A 25,365-nucleotide genomic window follows, 5' to 3' on the forward strand; every position below is an offset into this window, starting at 1 on the left:
TCAAATAGTCACGGCACAAATAAAACCTCGAGGGGCATTTGGTCTAAAAGTGACAGCACCAAAGGAGCAGCTTTGGGAGCCTTTGGCATCACATTTCCTCAGCCCCCTCCATCAGTGGCACACAGGGGGAGATGCTGCAGCTGAGCTCCAGCACCTGAGGTTCAGTGGGCAACTCTGAAAACAAGCAATCCTACTGAAAATGGCAACTCCAACAATTTTAGCAAAAAATACCCACTCCCTCGATGTACATGGTGAAACAAAACCAGCCATGTGTAGTATTTAGTTCCTTAAAAAACTAATTTGATGACATAACAAGGTTTGTGTCATCTCTCTTATGTTAGCACTCTAGGCCTTCTCTGGAAAAAATCATTTATCTTCAGACTAATCCATGCAGGTTTAGTAAAAAGAGCTTCCAGCTTGGTCCATTGTGTCCTTCAGAAAAATATTCCACAGGATTGCCAGATTTTTTCTTATCAGGATGAAGAGAACCAACCATTAACTCTAAAAAGGTCACATCATCAACTGTGAACACATGCACAGCCTGACTGGGTTCACTCTGTGTTCTTCACACAACAATTGGATGCACAGTTACCAAACCTGACATTTTGTATTTTATTCTGTGTTTTTTCCAAGACAGAATTCTTCCTTCCAAACAACGTTTCACTACTAATTTGACATATTTATGGCTCAGGAAGCCTAGTAAACTGCAGCCCCTTATTTTATCAATTAAATAGGCAAAGCAGCAACACAAGGAGCTCCTAAGCTCCTCATTTGTCTCCTCTTTCTCTGAGATGTCACTCTCAGCAGCCATCTGAGCCTTCTGCTATCCTGAAGCTGCCAACAAAAAGGAAATTAATGCCAAAATACCTGTGCAGGTAATTTTGTACAGACACTTTCCCTGCAGAATCCAGACTTGGGCCACCAATGGGTTTCACCTGGGAAATCCCCCCATTATCTGATTGTTGTAATTTTCCAACAGTCAACTGTCCTAGGATGCATTGAAAATAATAACTAAAGCTCAGAAAAATTCTTTATTTAATTATTGATTTTTACACCACTGATTCTTCAAGCTGGTGTTACGTTTTTAACTACATCAAAATAAAATATCCTACTCAAAGCTGTTACTTCACTACAAATTTAATCCACAATAAAATAGAACCAATCTACCCATTATAAATGATCCTACTTTATAAATATGTTAACCTGCTATACTTCCATCTACAGTATAGTTAGTTAATATTTCCTTTCATCCCACCAGCCAAAAAGGTTAATCCTCACAGCAGCTGTTACTACTCCAGTACAGACTGAATGTGAATTTAACCTCTCCTGGATATTGCCCAATAAATTCTGTTGTTTTTCTAAGCACTTCTGTGAATTAAAATGGACGTTGGCTTGCCATCCAAACTCATGAACAGGTCTGAAGTGGCTTTTAGGCACGTCGCCAAATAACTTCCCAATTCCCTTATAGGGTATAGCTCTCACTCCAGAGATCTTCCATGCAAGAATTGAGAAACAACACCTTCTCCATTTCATCAAAATTATTTTTCATTTTCTTAGCATTATTTAAATAAATTCTGCACAAAATTACATTAAAATAATATTAAGGGTTTCATTTGCCCTCTGCAATACCCAGTAATTTCAACTTAGTTGTAGCAAGGCAAATATGAGAAGAACATATCCTCCTGCAACCTTCCCGACAAGGCCAGGATATTGAAAAGCCTGAATAATAAATTCAACCCAGAGCACGTGTTTGGATATAAGGCTGAGAAAAACATGAATACTCCCCAGTACAAAAAAGATCAATTATAAGAAACAATACACTTTTAAAACTTTATTTTAACTAAAACCAATATACATTAAAAAGTCTTCATTTTCTCCCAAACTTCAATCATCATTTTTCAAAAGTGGTATAACTTAGATCTGGCAAAGCAATGAACAACCCTCTAAAGTTTAAAACAATTGGAAATCTACAGAGCATGAGTATCTTGCTTGTGTTGCCCCTCCTGGAGATGAACTCTTTCCTGTCTCAATGGGAAGGCAGGAGCCAGCTTGCACTGATGGATGGCTTTGATTTTCTGGAACTTGAGGCATTCCCAGCTCTTGGACAGAGACTGGCCTGCTGATAAGAGAATCATACAATAGTCAAGACTGGAAGAGACCTTTAAGATCAAATTCTGTTTCACACCTCCCTGAGCACAGTCTGTAAGACTGAAATTCATAATAAAAGATATACAGACCAACTAGAATAAATAATCTTCAAGTCATAATAAACTGGCAACCCCCTAAACAGGCCCAGTTATTAGGAAGTCAGTATCCCCCCTTAATTTTGGTTTTATGGTTAAGTGCAGTTATGTATTTTCCTTCCTTTACAAAAGCGTTAAAGCTCCCTGAACATGAGGGCAGCAATTCCTCACTACCTGGCGCAGTGAAGCCGTGGCCGGGCTGACGAGGCCGGTTCCCCGCACAGTACAGGCGCCTCGGGGCACCACGCAGGGCCGGACTGGCCCAGCCAGAGCCAGGTGGGGTTTGATGGGCGAATTCCCAGCGTGTTCCTCCCTCTGGGCCAGCTTGTCCGGCCGCGGGGCCGGGAGCGGCCTGCCCCTCACAGCGGGCAGCGCCGGTGCAGCGCACCCACTGCCGCCCGCAGCCCTCCGGACCCGCGGGTCAACAGCGCTTTAATCCCGCACAGTGGCCTCAATTCCACCGGTTTTCCTACTACAGAGACTCCTCGCTAAGGAAGGGAACCCGCAGCCCTGCTCTGTGTCCTAGGCTGCTGAGGGAGCCGGGCACCCCGCGCTGAGGAAGGGAACCCGCAGCCCTGCTCTGTGTCCTAGCCGGCTGAGGGAGCCGGGCACCCCGCGCTGAGGAAGGGAACCCGCAGCCCTGCTCTGTGCCCGGGGCGGCTGAGAGAGCCGGGCACCCCGCGCTCCTGCCGGGCTTGTGCTATAGCCGCAGAGTGAGCTCCCCACCCTCACCAGGCCCTCAGCAGCGCTTTAATGGCACAAACGCGCTGGGAGCGCTCGGAGCAACAACGTTCTTGCCCTTTGCCTCGGGGACAGTGCCGAGGGACCGCGTGTTTCTCCCACGCCAGGAGGAGACTCAGGAGACCTCATATAACAATCTACAGCTTCCTCATGAGGGGAAACGGAGGGGCAGGCACTGATTTCTGCTCCCTGGCCACCAGTGACAGGACCCGAGAGAACAGCCTGAAGCTGTGTCAGGGGAGGTTTAGGTTGGATGTCACGAAAAGGTTTTGCACCCAGAGTGACTGGGCAGCAGTGGTCACAGCATCAAGCCCGTCTGAGTTCAAGAAGCATTTAGAGAACGCTTTCAGGCACAGGGTGCGACTCCTGGCACACGATGTGACTCTTGGCACAGGGCGTGACTGCTGTGCAGGGCCAGGAGGAGCCGGGCTCCCTGCTCCCGCTGGGTCCCTGCCCGCTGGGGCTGCTCCGCGGCTCCGTGACTCCATTTCCCGGCGCGCCGCGGGGCGGGAAGGGGCGGGAGCGAAGATGGCGGCGCTGGCGGCGCGGGGCACGGCGGCGTTCCCGGCGCGGCTGCGGCCGCTCTGGGCGCTCCCCGCGCGGCGGGCGCTGGCGGCGGATGCGGGCGGTACGCGAGGGGACCGGGGCACGCCCTGAGCGCTCCCGGCTGCCCCGGCCTCGGGGTCCGGCCGCCCCGCGTGTTGGTGTGCGGCTGCTGGGGAGGGATGCGGGTGTGGGGCCGCGGAGGGTCCGGCGGGGCGGGAGGAGCCGTGAGGGCAGCGGGTGTCCCCTCGGTGACCGTGGCCGTCCCCTCAGCCCCCGGGTAACATCGTGTGCCCTCTCTGGCAGAGGGAAAGGCCGCCCAGCCCAAGCCCGCCTTCACGGACGAAGCGGTTCAGACACTGCTGTACAAAATGACGGGACTCGACCTGCACAAGGTGTTCCGGCCTGAGAAGAAGGGCCTCAAGCCGCCCCACTACAAGCTGATGACCGAAGCTCAGCTGGAAGAGGTAGGCTGCTCTGCTTCCTTCGGAAGTAAGTGTTGATTTTAGCAAAATACCTGTAATAACCCATATTTCTGCCTTCCTTACTGCTGTGTTTGAAAATATTCTGGTTTCTCTTCTTTGTTTCGGATTATTCCTTAAATCAGTGTAAAACAGTGTTTCTTCACTTGGAATAGCTTGGTTTGTCCAGTTTTGTGCGATTTTGATGGAATATGGAAGGAAATCTGATTTGTTTTTTTTTCTTGAGTGACAGTTTCTCTTAATTAGTCTGTTATGCTTCCTAACTCTGTCAAATACCTTCATCTGATATTTAAGTTATAGCCCTGGGAATCCTTTGAATACTTTGTTCCCCTCTCTCCTCTGGTCTGACTTCATTTAGGATGACAAAGGGCTTGACTTAAGCCAGTTCTGCTGTAGCCACAATTAAAGCTATATGCAAACTGTTGCAGTTTGTGCTTTGGTGGGAAATTTACCACGGAAAACCACCTGAAATAAACTTGTTGTTTGAAATAGTTTGTCCGTTGTAGTTTTGTAACTTCCTCCAGGATTTTGTCCAGGTTTTAGTAGTGGTAAATTGTTTACATGAAATTCACCTACCTAGAGGTGGAACTGGTGTCTCCTTTTTTCTCAATTGCAGAAGAAAAAAAACAAGCTTGTCTAAATGAAAATATTTGTCCCCAAATTGTATATTATCTTTCCAACAGGATGATATTTTTAGTTGTAAAATTAAACTACTTTTTTTTTTCCCCCTTCAAGGCCACAAGAAAAGCCATTGAGGAAGCTAAAACAAAACTAATCATGCCCCCTGTTTTGAATGAACGAGAGCCAATTGATGATGTCTTAGCAGAAGACAAAGTCCTTGAAGGAACTGAAACTGCAAAATATGTGTTTACAGATTTAAGTTACTCCATTCCACATCGTGTAAGTAACATGATCAACATTATTAATTTGTTCTAAAAATAAGCTTTAATGCAAATGTAGATGGATCAGTTTCCAAAAGGGCTGAGGAGTCAGTCTGGTACAAGACAGTAGAGAAAAAATGTATTTCTAAATACCTGCTTCTAACTGATAATCATAAATTACATTCTGCTACTCAAAAGGGGGCATGGGAAAGCTGTGTGGTAGGTAGTTAATTATTTTATAAGCAGGTGCTTGTGATATGCTAGGAGTTCTTCCATGCTCCTAGAAGGTTTTTGTAGGATTTGATCCCTTTGCAAGATGGAACCACTCCACATTTGCACAGATCTGGAAGAGGTTTGGAAAGAGCTGTGGAAATGATGAATGAGTTCCCAGGAAAGCTGTAAAGAAAGTCTAATGGAACTGGGGAGTATAAGGATAGTTTCCTTTGTATCATGAAACATCTCAGTTGTCTTTAAGTATCAGTAATAAGAGGCCAGAAAAATTCTTAATCACCTTCTGATTCCAAGAACCCTTCATGGTTCAAATGTGCATATAGTGATGATCCTGTGAAATGAACTGCCCAGTCTTCCATCTATTTCTCTATCTGAGAGCTTTCTCCAGGAAATTGCTGTTTATTCTCCTGCTGCACCATGCTCTTGGTTTGAAAGACAGGTGTCTGCTAGGGAAGGCAGAAGCCTCCCTTAGAATGTAGAATGTAAACCCCTCCTCCTCTGAATTATTATAATTTTGATATTAAGGGGCTCTCAGGCAAAGATATGGGAATAGGAATAACAATTCTTTACCAGTATGTGAAACAGGGCAAACAAAAACCAGTAACTGTGGCATTAACAACAAGCAGAAGAAGGGAGAGCGAGGTTCGGGATTCCCAGAGGGCACTCAGGGTTTGGGATTCCCAGAGGGCACTCGGGGTTCAGGATTCCCAGAGAGCACTCGGGGTTCGGGGTTCCCAGAGGGCTCTCGGGGTTCGGGATTCCCAGAGAGCACTCGGGGTTCGGGATTCCCAGAGGGCACTCGGGGTTTGAGATTCCCGGGGCACTCGGGGTTCCCAGAGAGCACTCGGGGTTCGGGATTCCCAGAGGGCACTCAGGGTTTGGCGTTCCCAGAGGGCACTCGGGGTTCAGGATTCCTGGAGAGCACTCGGGGTTCAGGATTCCCGGAGAGCACTGGGGGTTCGGGGTTCCCAGAGGGCGTTCAGGGTTCCCAGAGAGCACTCGGGGTTCGGGATTCCCAGAGAGCACTCGGGGTTCCGCATTCCCGGGGCACTCGGGGTTCGGGATTCCCAGAGAGCACTCGGGGTTCCGCATTCCCAGGCACTCGAGGTTCCGCATTCCCGGGGCACTCGAGGTTCCGCATTCCCAGGCACTCAGGGTTCCGCATTCCCGGGGCACTCGGGGTTCCGCATTCCCAGGCACTCGAGGTTCCGCATTCCCGGGGCACTCAGGGTTTAGGATTCCCGGGCCCTGGAGCAGACGGTGCTCGGTCCCTCAGGGCTGAGCTCCAGCGGTGCCGCTGAATTGTCCCCGCAGTGAGCGACAGCCCGGCCGCCCTCCCCAGCCCTGTCCATTCCCTGCCTCTATTGTCACGGGATCTCTGTGCCCCAAAAGAAAACTCCCAAAAACCAGAGGAGTTCCCCCTCCCTGCTGTCTCAAGCACCCAGCCACCAGTGCTTCTTACCAACTCAGTGGGAAAACAATCCACAAATAACAAGGAAAGAAAAACCCAACTCCCAACAACCATACTGAAAACTTTCCTGTCCAACAAACTTTCCCATTTGCCACCCTAAAACTGTTATGCTTGTGAACAGATCTGAGTATAGTGTTCAATTTCTTGTAATTTTTGCCTTGCACTTGCTCTTACTTGATTCTAGCCTGCCTCTTGAAAAAAGGTACAAAAGTGCACAACACTTGCACTCCTAATTTTGTATGTGTTATTAAAAGATGAAATCAGGCTAACTCCCTGTCTGGGTGTGAATCAGGTTATCTCTAAACTTCCCAGAGCCATGGCTTTCAGTGTTGGCACATGCACAGGTGTCAGACAGTAAAACCGAGGTGCAAAAGCAGCACTTCTTCAGCAAGTAGTAAGGCAGAAATGATGAATCTGGCATATGGCCACAGTCAGGTAGAAACTGGTGTTATAAGGGTGACTTTAGGAGCAGAAGGACTTTGACAAATGAGGGCTTTTTTAGGATGGTTCTGGCTGTGATGAGAGAAGGCTTAGACAATGTTTGGTTTTCACCTCCTTTGCAGGAACGTTTCATTGTAGTTAGAGAACCAAGCGGGGTGTTACGCAAAGCCACGTGGGAGGAACGAGACAGGATGATCCAGATATTCTTCCCAAAGGAAGGGCGCAGGGTGATTCCCCCAACGTTATTCAAGGATGAGAACCTTGGGGTAAGCTCTTCTTGGCTTTGAAACTGAGCACTTTTACTTCATTGCAGTCTGATAGTGAAACTCTGCTCTCTGGGCAGAGTGACTCAGAATAAGCCATTCTGCATGGGTGTGTTCAGCTGCTTGAATTCTGTTTTGAACAATTGCCTTTCACTGTAACTTGGTTAAAATACTCGACACAAAATTCCAGGTTAGGGCCTGGTAAATCCTGGATCGGTGTAAATACTGTGTCATACTAGAAATAATTGTGCATTTCATCTGGAAATGTGAACTGGTGTTTCAGAATCAAAAATCAAGAAACATTATATTAATGTCATCAAGGCAGTTGCTGTACTTCTGTCCATGCTGTTTTTTGATGAAGGGGTTTCTCATTGTGTTGTCCACAACAGAGTTGTGGCTGCTGTTTTGATTTTGGAGAGTTGGGATGGTGGGGATTACATGATCTACCCCTGAATCCAAACTCTTGTTTCAGACTGTATTTCAGCAAGACCGTCACGAAGATCTCCTGAACATGTGCATTGCTCAGTTTGAGCCAGATTCACCTGACTATATCAGAGTGAGTTCACGTTCCATTTTTCTAGAAAAAAAAAAAAATCCTAGTTTTGAGCCAGATTCACCTGACTATATCAGAGTGAGTTCACTTTCCATTTTTCTAGCAAAAAAAAAATCCTAGTTTTGAGCCAGATTCACCTGACTATATCAGAGTGAGTTCACTTTCCATTTTTCTAGCAAAAAAAAAAAAATCCTAGTTTTGAGCCAGATTCACCTGACTATATCAGAGTGAGTTCACTTTCCATTTTTCTAGCAAAAAAAAAAATCCTAGTGGAGAATTGTAGGGTTTATTTTGTAAACATAAATATTTATCTGGGAGCAGAGGTGTTGGTCATATGTGCTCTAATTTCTCCCACATAGATTATCCTTGTGATGGGTTTTGGGGTTTATTTTTATGCAGAACAGTAAAACGGGATTTTGCACAAGTAATTTTTACCAGCCTAGAAGGATACTGCACATACAAAAATAGTCTTTATTCAGGTACTTTTGGTGTCAAAGCAGAATTGATGGTAAGACTTGTCAGGGGCTCTGAGCAGAGTTTTACTGCTGAAGTCACACTGACTGCTGGCTTGGGAGATGGCAGGACCAGCTAGGGAGCTGACAAAGTGCATTTTGAGAATACTTTGTGTGTATTCTCAGCACTGTGCACAAAGTATTATTTTTGACAAAGACCAGCTACAAAAATGTAGTTCTAGCAGAATAAAATAGGTAGCTATAGCTGCTGGTAAATGTAAGTCTACACTTGCTTTTAAAATGTTTACTTCTCTTTAAACTGTAATGTTCTCAGTGATTTGAGAAATTGTAACTTGTATGAAGCTTAATAATAGGCTTAATGAAATTAGATTTTTCAAGTAACTTTTTTTTTCTAAGAAAAGTTTCACAGCTCTTTGCTGTAGGATTTTTCTCCTGAAATAATAGATGCAGCTTGACAGCAGAGCAGTGAAGGTGCAGAGCTTATGTCCTGTCTCCCCAAAGCTCAGGAGAGACAGGATTTAGCTCCTTTTACCATAAGGATGTCTATGCCTGAGTACCAGGGACTGGGCTAGCCGGGTGTTACCCTGAATTATAACAGGCATATGGTTCAGCATGGGGCTAAGGGAAATGAAAAGGATGAAAAACTCTGAAGGGACAGGGGGAAAGCTGCCAGCAGTTGATTGTCAGGCTGCAGTTGTGCCATGAACAAGCCCGTGTGTGTGTTTGTGTGTGTGTGTGTGTGTGTGTGTGCAGGTTCACCACCGCACCTACGAGGACATCGAGAAACGCGGCAAGCACGACCTGCTGCGCTCAACCAGGCACTTCGGGGGCATGGTGTGGTACCTGCTCAGCAGGAGGAAGGCAGATGGCTTGCTCATAGACATGATCAACAGAGACCTGTGAGTACAGCCTGCCACTGGGAATCCTGCCTTGCCTTGGAAAGTACTGCTGGTTGACAGTAAAAGCAGTTTTTCTGTCAGATGTAGCAAAGTTGCATTTACCTGGTGTCTTAGGCCAGCTCTAACAGTTAGCTGTGTAGGTACTGTTAGCTGTACAGGAGCACCAGTAACAGTCCATGAAGTTGTAGGGATGTATATTTAAGTTTCTGCAGAAATTAGCCTTCTGTGGTTTTGGGATTTTTATTTTTGTTTCCCATGTAATTGTCAGAACACTTCCAGCTCTGAGCACTTCTGATCTTAAAGCCTGGCATTTCCATATTGAGTTCAGTTTTGGGGTTTTTATTTTTGTGGTTTTAGGGTTTTTATTTTTGTTTCCCATGTAATTGTCAGAACACTTCCAGCTCTGAGCACTTCTGATCTTAAAGCCTGGCATTTCCATATTGAGTTCAGTTTTGGCTTATAAGGTTGATACGCTCTGGGTTTCAGAGCAATTCCTAAGTAGCTTAGGAACATGTAGATAATGTTTCATTTAAAATGGGTGAATTTCTGTAAAACATGGTGCTAAATTTATTCAGAGTTCCCTGAAGTGAACAATATTCAATAGTTCAAAATGCCACTAGAGCTGGGAGAAATTTGTACAATCAGAAGTCCAGGTTGCAGTGATAGTGGCATTTATTTTCTGCTGTTTCAGTTAGAAACTTGGAACAGGTGGTCAGATCTTGCTTTTTAACCTGAGCATATGGAGAAATCAGGAAGGTTCCTGGTTTAGAATCAGATTGGTAAAAGGCAAATTCATGTATCTGGCCCATTTAAACAGGCAGAGTTTGGAATGTCTTTTCCTGCCACACACTTCAGTAGTTTTAAACTCAGCTGAGAGCTCTGTGTCACAGGATTTCTAATGCTACTTCTGTAAAACATACTGGTCATTGCAGTCTGTGTTAGAAAGTTCCACCAAACACTCATTATTGGTAATTAATTGTATTTTCAGAGGGATGTCAGCTGTATTACTGTGTCACAGAATTTCTAATGCTACTGGTCATTGCAGTCTGTGTTAGGAAGTTCCACTAAACACTCATTATTGGTAATTAATTGTATTTTCAGAGGGATGTCAGCTGTATTACTGCTAAGCAGGCCAGGAGGGATAGATGTAGGTATTGCTTGTGTATTCCATGAACTGGATACTCAGTGGAACCAGCAGTTTGACAGCCTGTGCTGGCAAAGTCCATCACAAAATACACTCTGTGTAAGTACTCTGAGAGAGGAATTGCTAAAATGAGCCTTTTTTGTTCAGGCTGGATGATGCTACAAGTTTAATTACCCTGTATCATATGCTTCACCCTGAATGTCAGTCAGCAAAGGAAGCTAAAGAACAGAAACTTCAAGGAGTTGATCTGATCAAGGTAAGCTTTGCTGCTTCTACATAACCTGCAAAGAACCCCAGTGAGTAGTGACATTTCTCCTTACCTTAGGAAGCAGATACTCAACCAGAACTGTTGTACATGCCAAGCTGGGGTTTTTGTTAAACTCTACACCTGCAGTTGTGTCTGGCTGATCTGCCACTGGCATGCTGATTCTGCTGTTACATTAACCTCTCTCCTGCCATGGCTGCAGGTATTTGTGAAAACTGAATCCCAGAGAGAAGGTTACATCCAGCTGGCCCTGCAGGCTTATGAAGAAGCAATGGCTACTTCTTCAGCTTCATGAAGTAAACCTCAGCTCAGCAGAACTTTTAAGTCTGTTTATAAACATTTTCTGTACAGGATTCCACAATAAATACTTGAAAATGACTGCTATAGAATGTATTTTTCTTTACTGAAATACATGTGAATCACTCCAGCAGTTTATTTTTTGGAGCAGCCCTCATGACTTGTTTTCACTGACACTGTACTCTGAGTTCAATTTCTTTATTGTTGCATCTTGAATCTAAGGAATTGCCCACAGTTCATTTTAGTTATTGAGGTAAGTGCAGGGTCTGGACAGCTTCATTTAGGAAAGGCTGTAACAAACACCACTTCCAAGCCTTAAGCTGTATCACTGCTCTGTTGAGCTTTTAGCTAGAAGTGGTGGCTGAAAGAGGAACTGAGCTGATACTGATGGTTACCAGTGCTAGGTGGCAGCACGGTGACAAAATAACCACTCTGTGGAGGTGCTGAGGAAAGTCAGGTTAAAATACTATTTTTCAGCTACTATGCTCCTGTTTCACAGATTTGGAATATACACTATGGAAGCTGGGTTATTCTGAAGAATTTTAGTATTCTTAGTAAATATTACTAGTAAATTGAGAACTGAGGAGCAGAATGTTGAAAAGGATTTATTGAATCGCTTGATAAATGAAAACATTTTTTAGTATGTTCTGGAGCAGGCTTACATCTTGAATTTCAACATACTGGAAGCTGATTCTCTTTGTACAGTTGCTAGCTGTATACTTCCTTCTACATGTACATGGTCCACTTGTGGTACAAAAATCAAAATAACTTGGAGCACATAGTCCACCCAACTTCATTCCTCTGGGTTTTGACCAAATTATTTCCTGATTTGGTCATCTAAAAAAGGATGTTCACTCATCTAAGATCTCTTCATCCAGATTGATATCTGTGGTATCAATATCCTCCAGATCCAAGTTATCTAAGTCATCTTCCAAGTCCAGCAGTGTCTAGGGAGAGAAAAGACTGGATGAGGAGGATACCACCATGGTTACATGTGCTGCAGCTTGTGGGGTGGATCTGCACTCTGCAAACCAAGGCCTCATGAGGAACAAATGCTAAAGGAGGCTGGAGAGCAGCTGCCTGCCTGGTGAGGAAGCCTCTTCCACCAGTGCAGCTTTTTACCATGTGAGCAGCTGGGTTTGAAGTCCCTTTGTGAGCCCTGCCTGCTGAACTGGGCTGTTACAGTGTGCAGGCACTGGACACTGCTCTGGGACTGCCAGGGTCATGAGTGCAGCTGCTTGAATCACACTCACTGAAGTCTTAGTGTAAAATGAATTGGGTGCTTATACTTCACCTCATAAAACTGTTTGGGTACCTTTTGATCTCTTGCTGGAAGGTTATCAGAATTCTGCACAACTGTCTTCATCACTTCTTGTTTAGGAGAGGGAACTGGTTCTTCAGCCTTCTTCTAATGGCAAAGAAATTCCTTTAGTTTTTTTTTTTTCAATTTAAATTCTTTCAACAAAAGCAGGTAAACAACAGCAGACCTCTAATGCCCCTTGTCCAGTGGCTCTCTTTCAGCTTCCCTCAGTTAGTCTTGAGCCAGATCTTCACTGTCAGAAAAGATTCTAGTCCTCACTCCACTGGAGACTATTTCCCTTCCCAGTATATTTGAAGCAGTTGATAATGGAACTGATAAAATGAGAACCTTCAGAAATTATCAGTTCACCTTAAACACTGAAGTGCTGTTAGTGATTTTCAACATCCTCAGCAGGAGAGACTAAGTTAGTTGAGACTGACAGCAAATTTTAGGATTCCAAAATACTGGGCTTAGTGTCCCAGATCCTATAATGGTTTAACACTTTCTTCTTGCTTCACTGCTGCATAAATTTTATATTAAGATAATTCATCAGTCAGTACTATTATTGAAGCAATGGTACTATTCAATTAACTGTACTTAATTATATAATTAATCTATCTCTTACAAAATGTTCCATATTCAGCCTCAGCTGTAGGAGACAACTGGGGTTTAGGGCTTCTATGAGAACATGAACTGAATGCAAAGATACACTGAGGTCTTGTTTTCAGCTTCTATGGCAAGCTAGTTCTCAGTTCTTTCCATTTGTTTCCATAGGCAGCCCAGACAGTTTATCATCTTTAACAAACAAGCAGACAAGTTTGATTTTGCTTTAATAGTATTTCCTTTGATGCACAAGAGGCAAAGAGTCACTAGAGAGGCTTGAGAGTAACCTAAGCTCTCTGCTCTGTCAGGGATGGCCCAAACTCTGCTCTGTAGTGCACCTCCTATGAGGAAAAACATACAGGCAATGGAGAGCTGTAGCTTTTCTGTTTCTCCTTCAGCTTCCAGTGCAGTTTTGATTTTAGATGTTTAGAGCCTCAAAGAGTTGTGCTAGTATCACTGCCTTTAAGAACTCTCACATTATGATTTTCACATACAAATGTAAAGTGTATTTGACTTGAGCAAAATTAGAAGTTGTCATCTTCTGCTAAGGCTCTGAAAAGCTTTAAGTTTGTTTCAATCTCTATGCTTGTACCTTATACTTGTCCTATTTTCTGCATAAGAATTGGACAACTGAGGTGGTAAAAAATTAGTTTGTTACTTCAGACATTGACTAGAATCTATGTTCAAGTACCCAAGCAGGATTCCTGGCCAGTTAGTTGTGTTATTCCACAACCATGGAGCACACAACAAAGAACAGAGCATTTGTCATTGCTGTAACAGGCAAGTTTCCATTTCCAGCTGCAGTGTTTGTAAATGCAACTGGAGTTACCTTTCTGTGGGATGAATTCAATGGAAAGATTCTAGAACCACTCACACTACGCAGGGTGACCCAAGGTAAGGAGGAAGCACACAAATAATTGCACAGTCAAGAAGCTGTTAGTAAGTACAGATGTAGATGAAAAAGAATCTGAGGCAAAAGAACATGAAGCCAACTGCAGCACTTACAGTCAAGGTAATAAAAGCAACCATTTGTCCATTACTGGTGAAATATTCTCCAGGGTAGAAGTTACTGTAAGATAGCAAAGTTCTCCCTTAGATTCATCACTGACTGACCTGAGATGGCATTATTCCAGAGGGCTCAAATCCTTTTGCTTCTTCAAGTAAGTTTCTTTCTTCATTTGGCTAAAAGTAAAAAGAACCCCAGACACATTGAAGTGTTGCACTGAGTTGTTTAGAGCTGATTTGACCCAGCACCAAATGTTACTCTTCTAGAGACAGTCAAACCTTCTACTTACAGTGACAAGGGGGTATTCCCTGGCTGGCCTCAAGTCAGCAAGACTTTGCTTAACATACTCTTCAGCAACAAAAGCTTCCTTTAATCCAGGGAAAAGATTTTCATATTCTGTGGGATCAGCAAGGGACTCAGCAGCCTTCTGGTTGACTTTAGAGAGGTTCTCCCTCCAGAGTTTAACAACCCTGGGGATGCAAACCACATTTGTTAGAGATAGCTCATTCAGAAAACACAACTCATGCTCTGCACATGCTTAGGAATTACCTTGAAACTTGGCTTGGCAAATACGTCCGTGCAAGGAAAGCAGCTTCAGGGAGACGCCCAGTTTTGATCAGCAGTTCCAAACATGAATCAAGCCTAAAAAGATTTCAAAATAGGATTTGAACCAGTAAACTTTAAGACAAATTTTTGTATTAGAACAGCTGTTTATTGTATTCCATTAATTTAAGGTGCTTTCATTTCAGACTTTAGACCTAGCAGCCATGTCCATCAGAATGAGCTTTTCTGAGAAGACCTATGCTCATCTTTCTCCATGGAGTTTTCAGTTAGCTGAAATGAACCACTTGAAGAACCTGAGGGTCTCTGCACCTGAGACAGCAGAACAGAACAATCAGAAGCTCAGTTGCTACTTACTTTCCCTGCAGGAAGTAGCTCATAAATGCCACATTATTCTTGCCATCCTTCTCAGCACCTTCTGCCAACTTGTTCACCATGCTGGCGTTCCCTGAAGCTGTGGCCAGGAGCAGCAGCCCTCCATAGTCCTGGGCATGGTGGAGACACTCCTGGGCTAAGCCAAACTGGCATTTACTGATGGCAAGCTCTGCAAGCTGCTTCCACTTCTGTTCTGACTGATTGCACAAAAAGGGGAGAGGGAGGGAAAGAAAAAAACCAAACCACTCACATTTCTGAACAGCATTTCAAGGTTTTCAGAGCACTCAGTATGAAAATACAAGTTGACTTGTGAAGGTGCTGTATCCCATGACTACACTTGTCTTCCTGTGGAGGTACTGCAATTACTGCAGCTTCCCAGCATGGCACAGTGAGTGCCAAGAGATCTCTACCTAGCTGTAACACTACATAAAATAAACAGCTTCTCAGTAAACATGGAGGGGAGAAGCAGGCAGAACTCTGGGAATTTAACTATAACAATCTCTTAAAGCTCCCAAGTTAACTCTCAGAATGCTGAAAGGCATCTGTGTCTGTAACTAGGTTAACATTCCTTCTAAATAACTGGATTATTTTACAGCAGGAACAAGGAGATCAACTCTCTGCATAATAATGATGGGACAAATCAGTTTTTTTAGTGCAGCAGTCTAAGTTTGCCAAGGCTGGAACAAAGGTCTGAAGGCTTCAGCCCTGTCTTTCCTCCTCCCACTGTTAAGTACTGGAGATTAAGGCTTGGTTCTGGGCTCAGGTTTTGTACTCTCCAGGAGTTCCTGTGGCTTTCTGAGCAGACATCATTCTTTGTCCCTGTCCCACAGCTTAGATTCCTTTGAATTATGGGCAGCAGAACTTCACCAAAGGAGTTGGAGGCATTTCAGTTGTGTTTAGGCAGTGGTATTGCACCCCCACATACCACTGCCTTTTCTTACAGGGCTCTCAGAATCCAGGATGAATCACCCAAATTTACATCATTACCTCTGCTTCCACTGCAAGCTGATAGGCTATTTTTAATTCTCCAAGTTGAAGAGCAAGTTCAAAACGATGCTCTGGATCTGTAGATACTGCAAGAGCTTGTTGTTTGAAGCCCTAAAATAAAAATCTGACAGTGAAGCTGGGACCTGTCAGGTCAAACAGAATCCTAAATACTTATACAAAAGCACTCTGAACAGAAGGTTGCAGTGTTCTCAAGCAAACAGGATAATTAACAAGAGTTAATGCTCACAGATACTATCACTGGGTTTTGCTTAGCAAACCCCATTAAGAATGTGAATAAAGTGATTTATTTAGTTATAACTAAGAAGTAGTTTTCTTGCCTGTTTTTCAAGAAAATGTGCGACCCTGGTTCTCTGTTCTTTTGGGATTGTGGGAAGAACTTTGTCAGCCATGCCGAAATCCCTCCTCATCACTGCAGTTTGATATTCCAGCACTGAGACCAGCAGAGAGTAACTAACAATGTTTAGCTCTTTATCACCCAGATAGAGCCTGTTGTCCTTGGGGATATAGCCCAGGAGATACATTGTTCTGGAACAAAACAGAGAGCACTCAGCTTCAAGAGATCCACACAAAGAGTCTGTAGAAAACCATTCCAGCAGCTCTTATGGTAGCAAGGATACTCCCCTCAAACACTGCTTTTCCTGGGTGTACTCTGTCACCCAGCACTGTTCATCCCTCACAACTGCACTGCTGCCTCACAATACCCCACTTGTTCCCCCCTGCTGCTCCAGCAGGGCACAGCAGCAGCTGCCAGGGTGCACCTTGAACCCCCTTCACTGAGAGAACCTTGAAGACTTTAAGTGAAGCAGCAACTCACCTGTCCAGGTGGGCAATGGTGACAATCTCTCCTCCAACATAGTAGTTGAGTCTATTCACAGAACTGGTGTAAATGAAGCAGTCACCGACCCACAGACCTGTTTTCACAATCTCCTGGATCTCACCAAGAACCTGCAAAGCAAATCTGGGGGAATTAGATACATAAAATGGTATTTCTAGGTAGCAGAAAGACTACTGCAATTTAAAATATAATTCCATATTCTATACTTTAATCGCTGGGCAAGTTGCAAAATAAGTTTAGATATAGATTAGAAGTACATAAATGATAATTTCATTCTACATGCATGCTACCCTAATTCATAGCCAATTATAAATCTAGGGAACAAGCACCAAACTAAGCATTAAGCAAGACAATCAAAGGTCACTTTCCTTCTGTAATTTTGATTCACCACTGAGGTTTTTTCACTTCTCAAACTTGAATAACATTTCAAAACTTGAAAATTGTAGAAAAAAAAATTAATCAATGACCCAACAGTGTGTTTAAAAAAGTATCTCTATAACTCTCTGACAATAGTGAACAGATGAAGAGAAATGTTGGCATCAAAGTCTGTTATGCTGGGATTCAGACAGGGATACACTCCTCATGAATCCCAAAAAAATGATGAAGTGCTCCTCAGGCAGGGGCACAATGTGTGATACTAAAAATGGTCTGGAAACTAACATTTAAATTGGACTATGTTAAGGACTAAGCTTGCTGCACTCTCTTGCTTCTACCATCTCTAATCTCATTCCACTTTTTAAATAGAAGGTACCTCAAAGGCATCTTCAATGCCATCTTCAGTGACACCTTCATGTGTTTCTTGGGCTGCTGCCACTTTTTCTGACAGGTACTTGAGAATGAAGAATGACTCCTCTGTAGCAATGCACACGAGCTCACCCGAGTCAGACCAGAAAATCTGTGAGAGCAGAATCAACAGTGGCAGTGTTACACACCCCAGGCTAAGAAGGATGATGTGGGAATTAAGGCTTAAACACCCCAAGTCTAGAAGCTTTAGGACTACATCAACACATACAGGGATTTTTCTGCCCTTTCTGCTACGTGACTGAGATAAACTTAAATTATTACTTTATTATTGACAGCTTTGCTTCATGCAAGAAAACCAGTTTAGTAAAAAAAAAAAAAAAAAAATATAAATCAGTAAATCAGACAGGTAAATATCTTCAGTCCCATGCAGAAACTCACATGTTTGGGCTGGATTTCAATCCTGCGAATCAGCTCTGTGTTCTCCCAGTCATAGAATGCCAGGCCATTAACAGATCTGACTCCCAACAGAAAGCCACCATAGATGCCTACAAGAAAATAAAGGTGGAAGAAATCCACATTGTACAAAAACCATACCAACATATCTATTTTTAAAGTATTTACCTTCTGCTCCAAAATCAGGCTTGAACGACTTCTTCTCTTTGAAATTTTTAAATATCTTTACAACACTGTTGCTCTCCCTGATTGCATACCTAAATAGAGATTAAATTGTAAATAAACAAAACAATTATTTAGTTTCCAAAGTAGTAAATTATTAAACTATAAGCTGCTACAAAACAACTGCATTTGACTTATCTTCTAAAACCAGCAGAGTCCTAAAAATCCAAAATTTTCAAGCAGGAAAACTACTGAAAGTTCATTTTACATACATGTTTCATGGCCTGAAAACTAAAGTAAAGTAGCAGCTGCAAATGTAATACAAAGGAAAAAACTTGCAAGACTTACTCTGAAGAGTCATGTGCCCACACAAACTCCTGTGCAGAACCAAAACTCTTGTTCCTCAGAGCCATGGCTGTGTAGATGATGTATTCACCATCACCACACACCACCACAAACCTGGGGCAGGAGAGAGAGGCACTTGTCAGGTATCTGTGTCCAGGTCAACAGGCAGCAGCAAGAAGGCAGATTATCTGTAAAGGTAAAGGCTCCCATGCCCAAAGTGATCACTGAAACACAGAGCATGAGCTTTATATATGCCTAACATGTCATGGAACTCCACTTCCTTCCTGAGTCATGCTCCTTCTGGTCTCCACTGAGCACCTCTTGGACTCTGGATCCCTTTTATTTGAGCCTGTTAACAAAAAAACCCCAACCAGTTCAAGAGAAGTGATGAAGGAATGTGTTACCGTCCATTAGGGTTGTGCTGGATTGTCTGAGGATAGATTTCACAGCTGCCCATATCCTTCACAGCCAGTGGCAACCTCTCTCCATCTTTGATTTCAGCATCTCCCATTGCTTTCAAGTTAGCCTGTTGCACTTCAGAATGTTTAGCCCAAATGATTTTTCCATTTGCATCCATGGACATGGCAGGTTCCTCACGACCAAGCTAGAAAGTAAGAAATAAGTGAGGCTATGGAAAAAATACATTGTTGATTTTCTTTTCAGTTGTAAATATCAAGTGAAATATCCAATCTCTATGAAAAAAATGCCAATTAAAATGCCAAAATGTCAGTATTTTATGTATGATTCCAGAATCAGAAACCAGTTGTTGTGCACACAGGACAGGATGAATCACAATTTCTCCCTCCAAACCATTAACTGTACCTTAACAATGATGCTGCCCTCATCATAGCCCAGAGCCACGTTGTTGGAGCCCCTGAGGCTGGCCACACACCACACCCTCTCCATGCCATAGTTCAGGGTGCTCTCCAGGCGGTACGTGCTGGAGTGCCAGATGCGCACCGTGCCTGGGGAAAAACACAGCCATGGGTCCCTTCAGCTCAGTCTGAGGGCAGCAGGGGTGCAGCCACACCACCACAAGAGCTCTGCCCTCAGTGCTTTTCCTGTCCTTTCTACACCAGAAAATCCAAAGTTACCATCTTCAGAGCCGGTGATGATGATGGGCAGCTCCGGGTGGAAGCTGACACAGGACACGTTCTGAGCATGGCCTTCCAGCGTCTGGACACAAGTTTTATTCTAAAAGCAAGAGAGAACACAATGCCACATTTTAACCCTTATTTCTTAAAAAAATAATCTCCTCCAAATCCAAAATAGATCTGAAAATTCTCTACATTTCTTACATTTGCAAGGTGTTCAAGCAACAGCACTAAGCTATTAAAAACTGATTGTATTGAGCTGTACCTCCTGCCCAGAAGAAAGGGTTTCCCCTGACAGAAGTGTTTTCCTCTAGTTTCAGATGTGTTTATGGCTAGAAAATATGCTTTCTCAGAGCTGCATAGCACAACACATTAAAGCATGATAGAAAGCTGAGTTCACTGTGAAAAAAAAATCATAACCAAATATTGCATTCCAGGTGAAAACAGATCTAATTTAGGCCTTTGGTAAGAATGTTCATTCACACAGTTGTGAAAGTCAGGCTGCTCTGCTTGAGGTAACTAAGACTGGAGCCTGTTCAGTGGCTCCAGCTGCACATGGGGGCAAAATCCCAAGCACTGCTGTATAATATTCATGACTGCATTGAATGCTTAAATCAGCAGTGCCAGCTTCAACTTGTGGGCTTGGATTTACTCCAGGGCACTAAGTTTTAGTGACCAGAAAGTACCAGCTAACAATTTCTGTCTCACCCTTCTGGCCATTCAGACACTTGTAGACAGGGAGAGCTCAGGAGCTCTAGGCTCCAGCAACAGAAGTGAATCCCTGGATTAGATCTCTCTTTCCTGAGGAGCATTCAAGCAGGGCACCTCAGCACTCCTGCCCTGTTTGGGGGTACAAACACTGCATGCAACACATGGGACTGTGACAATGTGCACAGGATGAAACAAGAGAGGGGGAAGCTATAAAGGATGAAACAGGAAGAGGGGAAGCTGTAAAGATAGAAGAAAAAAGAAGAGGAACAGCTTAATCCACAAACATGAGGTCTAAAAGGCAGGGAATCGATTTGTCACAGGAAAAAAATCTAACGACAGAAAGTTTATACCAAATGTATAAAAAAAAAGTATAAATGGCAGCCTGCACAAAGGCTCCTGAAGAGCTGAGCACACACCTGGTAGTCCCAGATCTTCACCAGGCGGTCATCTGCCCCAGAAATGAGGTATGGCTTGTCCCCACCACTGTAATAGTCAATGCAGTTCACTCCTTTCTCATGGCCTTCCAAGGTGAAGTTGGGAGAGGATGATCCAAGCTGCCACACCTGACCAATAAAACACAAACACTTGTACCCAGCCACCTGCTGTGTCCAGGTCACCCTTGGCACACACAACAGGTGTCCAGTGAGAAATAACACAGAATTCCAAAGACACTGTTGTTTTCTGAGGTGAAAAACCTCAACAACTGCTCAGCAAACTACAGTCCTTCCCCCAATAAACACAAATAACGTGCTGAATTGCCCATGCTCTCTGCTCATACCTCTAAACATTGAAATTGGTTGCTTTAAACTTTTTTAAGGACATGAAATCATATAAAGCACTGTTTTTAAGAAGTACCACATGTTTATAAAATGAACTAGTAACTGATTGTTATTATACATGAGTTTCCTCTGTGTCCTGAATTTTAATTTTCCCACTAGACTCAAGAATATCAAATCTCATGTTAAATGAGGATACAAAATGAAGCAAGTCAAGTGTAGATATACTGGTGTTTTCTCATGTTTATCACATCAAATCAACATTTCCATGCACCTGACCTCAACATCTGTGGCCATATGAAATCAGTGCTGGCTTTTTACAGCCAATATACTGATGATGTACAGGAAATGTGAGGAATTGTCCCTGCTCAGGGGCTGAAAATCTGGAGTCACAGATATTTAATAGCAGCTGCACAGCAGATGAGACCATGAGAAGGCTGAAGGCATCACTGGAAACAATTCCATGCACAGACAGCCAAGGACATGCAAGTAATGGGAGAGACACCTTTACCAGGGTTGTTTTTTCTTTTTAGTGCACAGTTAAAGTCTTTACCTGCTCTATGGCTTTAATGCTCCCAAATCACTCACTGACAGTAAAACCATCACTCCTCTCCCATTACTCCTATCCCATATTTCTGTGCAGTCCAAATGGAGATACAGCACTCAGAAGAGTTTAAAGAACAACTTTCCAATTGTTAGAGACAACAGGGGTAAATTTACTGAATTACTGAGCAGGTGCCTGGAGCAATGTCCAGGTCTTTGTTCAGTCAAAATTCAATTATTGCACCTGCTTTTAAGAACACTGAGCCATCATCCATAACAGGATTATTGCTTTGTGTGCACTGATAACCACTTAATGACTAAAAACCCCCAATACAGCTTCTCTACCTTAATTGTCCTATCCAAAGAGGCACTGGCAAACTGGTTATTGTCTTTTGGGTTTATGACAATCTGCATGACGTAGTGGGTGTGTCCTTCAAACACCTGAGAACAGGACCATTTCTTATCCCAATCCCAGAGTTTGATCAGCATGTCATCTGGAAAAAAACACAAACAAGCTCCTTAAAGTGCATAATCCTTCAGAAGTTCATGCTACAGGCTGGAAAGGAGGCACTGCTAATCATCTATTTGCATCTATAGCATTACTCGTCCTTCAGAAGGACCAAAAGGAGATGAAAGCTGTCTGTTACTTTCAAGTCAGATTCCCAGCTGAAAACTTACTCCAAACCACAATGAAATCTTTTTAAAAACACAACCTGAGCTGTTATTTGAGAGTTTGCCACACTAATTGGCACACACATGAATGTCTCCTCAGGCAGATATTAAGAGAAAAAGCTCAAAGCTCTTTTCTCTGACAAGAACACAAGCCATTATATTTTAAATTTGAAGTGCAAACGATATTCCATTAAAAAACCATGAACACATCTACCAAGAAACAACAAAATGACAACTGTCACATTGGCTCCTTGCTCAAGGACTCCTGAGTCTTCCCAGAGGGTGCAGACCCTCACCCCACAGCAAACAGGAGCCTGAGAAGAGCTGAAAGTGAGAAGAAGCCAAAGGACTCTCACCACTGCTTGTGAGGATGAAGGGCTGCGTGGGGTGCACTGCAATGCACCGGATGTAGTCGGAATGGGCCTCAAACATGTGAACTCTTTCCAGGGTGTTGTAATTAAAAACTCTGATCTGCATGTCATCCTGGAAAAGGGGGGAAAAGCCACGTGAAAAGAAGTCTCTTGGGCAGTGCATCTTCTGTGCAATGCAGGGGAGCTAGGAGAAAACATTCCACCCCTGAAGACAACAAAATGTTTAAGGAATTTTGCTTGCTAATGATATAAATTATACTTGGATTCAGAAGGTTATAAATTACTGCTGTTTCAAGTCATTTATGAAATTGAAAAAGCAAATTTTCATTTTTACAAGTAACTGAGTCATGGCAGCATATAGTAATGAAATGGAAACATTTTTACTCTGGGTACAGGGCAGAAGACTAGGAAATGAAAGTTGAGAAAAAAAAAACCATTTAGGCATTACCTTAATTTAGCCAATAAATATTCACTCCATAAAGAAAAATGTGTTACCAAGATCAGAATACAATTATTCCTCTCAAGGTACATTCACTGAATAAAAGCAGGCTCTTATTTTTCTAGTGATGAGCAAAACTAAAAATTATTTTTAATATAACCAAGAAAAAAGTAGAAAGCGATTTCAAATTCATTTTACCTAGGACTGTCAATAGTTTCATCTTAGTAAAAGCAGCACCTATGGCACTGAGTGAGAACTCTGTGCTGGATATGTTCCAGGTGGCAGAAACAGCTGAACCCAATCTACCTGGCATTACCTGCACAGTCAGTCACCTTAGCAGGTTGCTCTTTTTTGAAATGAAAATTTAAGCTTCTAAGCTTCCTTAAAGGAGAAAACTTCTGGGAAACTGTAGTGAAGTGTTCCCTTCTCCTCTACAAATTCAGATCAGATCAGATTATTATACGAAGCAGAAGTAATGGCATGAAAATTGATCAGAGAAAGTGCAGCTGAACAGGAAATCACAAGAGGAAACAGCTTACAGCTCCAGTAACAACCCAGTTCTTCCTTGCCACGAACTTGGCAGCTCTCACAGGCAGGTCACACACTTCAAAATTCTTCACCAGAGTCTGAAAATAAAACCAGTTAAGTTTACAGCAGTGCAAAAAATACCAACTTTGAAATGAGCTCTATTTTCTTAACAGTGTCCCAATATGTCACTTCCTTGTCTACTGATACATTGAGAGCAGTCACTTAGCAGCAGTGACTGAAGAGTTGTACAAATTCCCTTTCCAGCACCAGCTCCACAGTTGTGCACCTTTCCCAGCGAGGCCCTCACCTGTGTCTCGTGGTTCCAGACACAGACACTGCCGTTGTAGAGGCTGGCCAGCATCCATGGCTCCGTGGGATGCAGGTCCACGCTCTTGACGCGGTCAGAGCGCGCCGTCAGCTTCCGCTTGATGTCCAGGCGCAGAGGCTGGGGGAACAACCAACGGGAGCACCAGGTGACTGAGCAGCAAACTGCCTCAGGAAGGGACAGGGAAAGCTGCACTTCACTCCTAGAATGAAAGGATGCAACCCTGCTGCCCCTGCAGGCAGAAGGTTACTGCTCTTTTCTATCTGTCTGTGTATCTGTTTTTGTAGGAAGGCTTCACATCCCCACCAATGGCAGCGGCTCTGCTTAATTTAATTCTGGGAAACTCAGATTTGTAACTCCGGTAGAGTCAAAAAAAAACCCCAAAAAAAGATGCACTGCACGTCCTCCTGGTGTCCCTGAACTATGAAAGCAAAGCAAGGAGAATTTGCTCCTAATACAAATCTAGAAAATAAATCTTCCTGCTACTTCACCTGACAAACCAGGAAGAAAAGTCAGTTACCACAACAGAGCACAACATTTGCCCATTGTAAATTTACTTCCATTCACAATTCCAAAAGTATGGTTTAGAATGGAACACTGGCTGGTAAAAACTGAGAGCAGGGAAAAGTTTAAGTCTTCCCCTTACAAAGAAGGCTCTGACCTTCCACTTTAATCACTGGCAATGTTAAGCTGTCGCCACAGAGCAGGGGTCGCTCCTGGCCCCTCGTTTCCCCTCACGAGGATGCTGGAGATTGCTGTGAGCTCTCTCCGAGTCTCCTGCAGGCTGAACACACCAAGCGTCCCAAACCGCTCACCAGGTATTTAAAAGGCATGAAGTCTAGCAAAGTGATTTTCTAATATATTCGAGGCATTGTGGATTCTTTTAGACACTCATTGGAGATCATTTAACGCTGCTTTTATCTCAGAGAACTCAGTGGATAATGGCTGACCAAAGAACACTACATGCATTAATAAAACCTGCAGTTACCTATGTTAGACGCTGCAAGGAACAAAAACCACCTGGTTATCAGGTAGTACCTGAACCATGGCTTTGACATGGGATGTGCAGATGAGTTTGGGTTCTCTTCTCCTGCTACAAACACCAGGAAGGCAAGCACAGCTACGCTCGGCTCCGCGCTTATCCCGGGAAACGCCGGGAGCTGCAGCTCCCTAGGGCCGAGAAGGGCCGCTCCGAGGGCTGAGCGCGACACGCGCCCCGAGCCCCGGGACAGCCGCTCGCTGGGACTGAGAACAGCACGGGCAGCACCGCGCTGCGGCCCCGGCCCCGGCCCCGGCCCCTCATGCGCCCCGTCCCCCGACTGCGGGGCTGCGCTGCCTCGCCGGGGCCGGCTGCGATGGTCACCCTCCCGCAGCGGGGGCGAGGCGCTCCCCGGGACCCTGCGTGTCGCTCACCATGGCGCCGCTGTGCCGAGGTGCCGCCCGGTGTCCCCAGGTGCCGCCCGCTGTCGCCGGCCCCGCTCCGCCCGGGCTCGCTCCGATCTCCGACGTGGAGCTTCCGGGCCCGCCGCTCTCGCGACAGCCCCGCAGGGCGCCCTCAGTCTCGCGAGAGCGAGGCGCTCCCGCGGG

The 25,365-nt window shown here is 44.1% G+C and overlaps 2 protein-coding genes across 5 annotated transcripts; one reads left to right on the forward strand and one right to left on the reverse strand.

The window, feature by feature from the left end:
* The first annotated feature begins 3,490 nt into the window (after positions 1 to 3,490).
* Positions 3,491 to 11,008, forward strand: MRPS22 (mitochondrial ribosomal protein S22). Its single transcript, XM_054638919.2, has 8 exons — positions 3,491 to 3,612; positions 3,834 to 3,994; positions 4,745 to 4,909; positions 7,156 to 7,299; positions 7,769 to 7,852; positions 9,076 to 9,221; positions 10,513 to 10,621; positions 10,833 to 11,008. The coding sequence occupies exons 1-8, from the start codon at positions 3,513 to 3,515 to the stop codon at positions 10,923 to 10,925; spliced, it is 1,002 nt and encodes a 333-aa protein (XP_054494894.1). The 5' UTR covers positions 3,491 to 3,512; the 3' UTR covers positions 10,926 to 11,008.
* Positions 11,009 to 11,516: 508 nt separating this feature from the next.
* Positions 11,517 to 25,352, reverse strand: COPB2 (coat protein complex I subunit beta 2). Of its 4 annotated transcripts, none has more exons than XM_077183645.1 (22): positions 25,192 to 25,352; positions 23,761 to 23,898; positions 23,465 to 23,551; positions 22,472 to 22,598; positions 21,789 to 21,937; positions 20,541 to 20,687; positions 19,414 to 19,513; positions 19,142 to 19,284; positions 18,724 to 18,923; positions 18,323 to 18,433; positions 17,981 to 18,069; positions 17,798 to 17,904; positions 17,367 to 17,510; positions 16,595 to 16,725; positions 16,098 to 16,305; positions 15,760 to 15,870; positions 14,755 to 14,969; positions 14,386 to 14,478; positions 14,126 to 14,306; positions 13,944 to 14,012; positions 12,243 to 12,332; positions 11,517 to 11,874 (listed from the first exon to the last, which is right to left on the reverse strand). In XM_077183645.1, the coding sequence occupies exons 1-22, from the start codon at positions 25,192 to 25,194 to the stop codon at positions 11,779 to 11,781; spliced, it is 2,739 nt and encodes a 912-aa protein (XP_077039760.1). In that variant the 5' UTR covers positions 25,195 to 25,352; the 3' UTR covers positions 11,517 to 11,778. The 4 variants fall into 4 exon arrangements, with proteins under 4 accessions (XP_077039760.1, XP_054494890.1, XP_077039761.1 ...); XM_054638915.2 differs by having other exon boundaries at positions 12,243 to 12,335; XM_077183646.1 differs by lacking the exon at positions 12,243 to 12,332.
* Between the last annotated feature and the right edge of the window lie 13 nt (positions 25,353 to 25,365).

Source organism: Agelaius phoeniceus, chromosome 10 (assembly GCF_051311805.1).
Source record: "Agelaius phoeniceus isolate bAgePho1 chromosome 10, bAgePho1.hap1, whole genome shotgun sequence".
Classification (NCBI taxonomy): domain Eukaryota; kingdom Metazoa; phylum Chordata; class Aves; order Passeriformes; family Icteridae; genus Agelaius; species Agelaius phoeniceus.

Coding starts and splice junctions, on each gene's coding strand:
- MRPS22 (XM_054638919.2), top strand. CDS start 3,513: ATGGCGGCGCTGGCGGCGCGGGGCACGGCGGCGTTCCCGGCGCGGCTG. Junction 7,853..9,075: donor ATTCACCTGACTATATCAGA/GTGAGTTCACGT, acceptor GTGTGTGTGCAG/GTTCACCACCGCACCTACGA. Junction 10,622..10,832: donor AAGGAGTTGATCTGATCAAG/GTAAGCTTTGCT, acceptor CCATGGCTGCAG/GTATTTGTGAAAACTGAATC.
- COPB2 (XM_054638915.2), bottom strand. Junction 23,552..23,760: donor TCTGGAACCACGAGACACAG/GTGAGGGCCTCG, acceptor TTTTATTTTCAG/ACTCTGGTGAAGAATTTTGA. Junction 19,514..20,540: donor TGAAGATCTGGGACTACCAG/GTGTGTGCTCAG, acceptor TCTTGCTTTTAG/AATAAAACTTGTGTCCAGAC.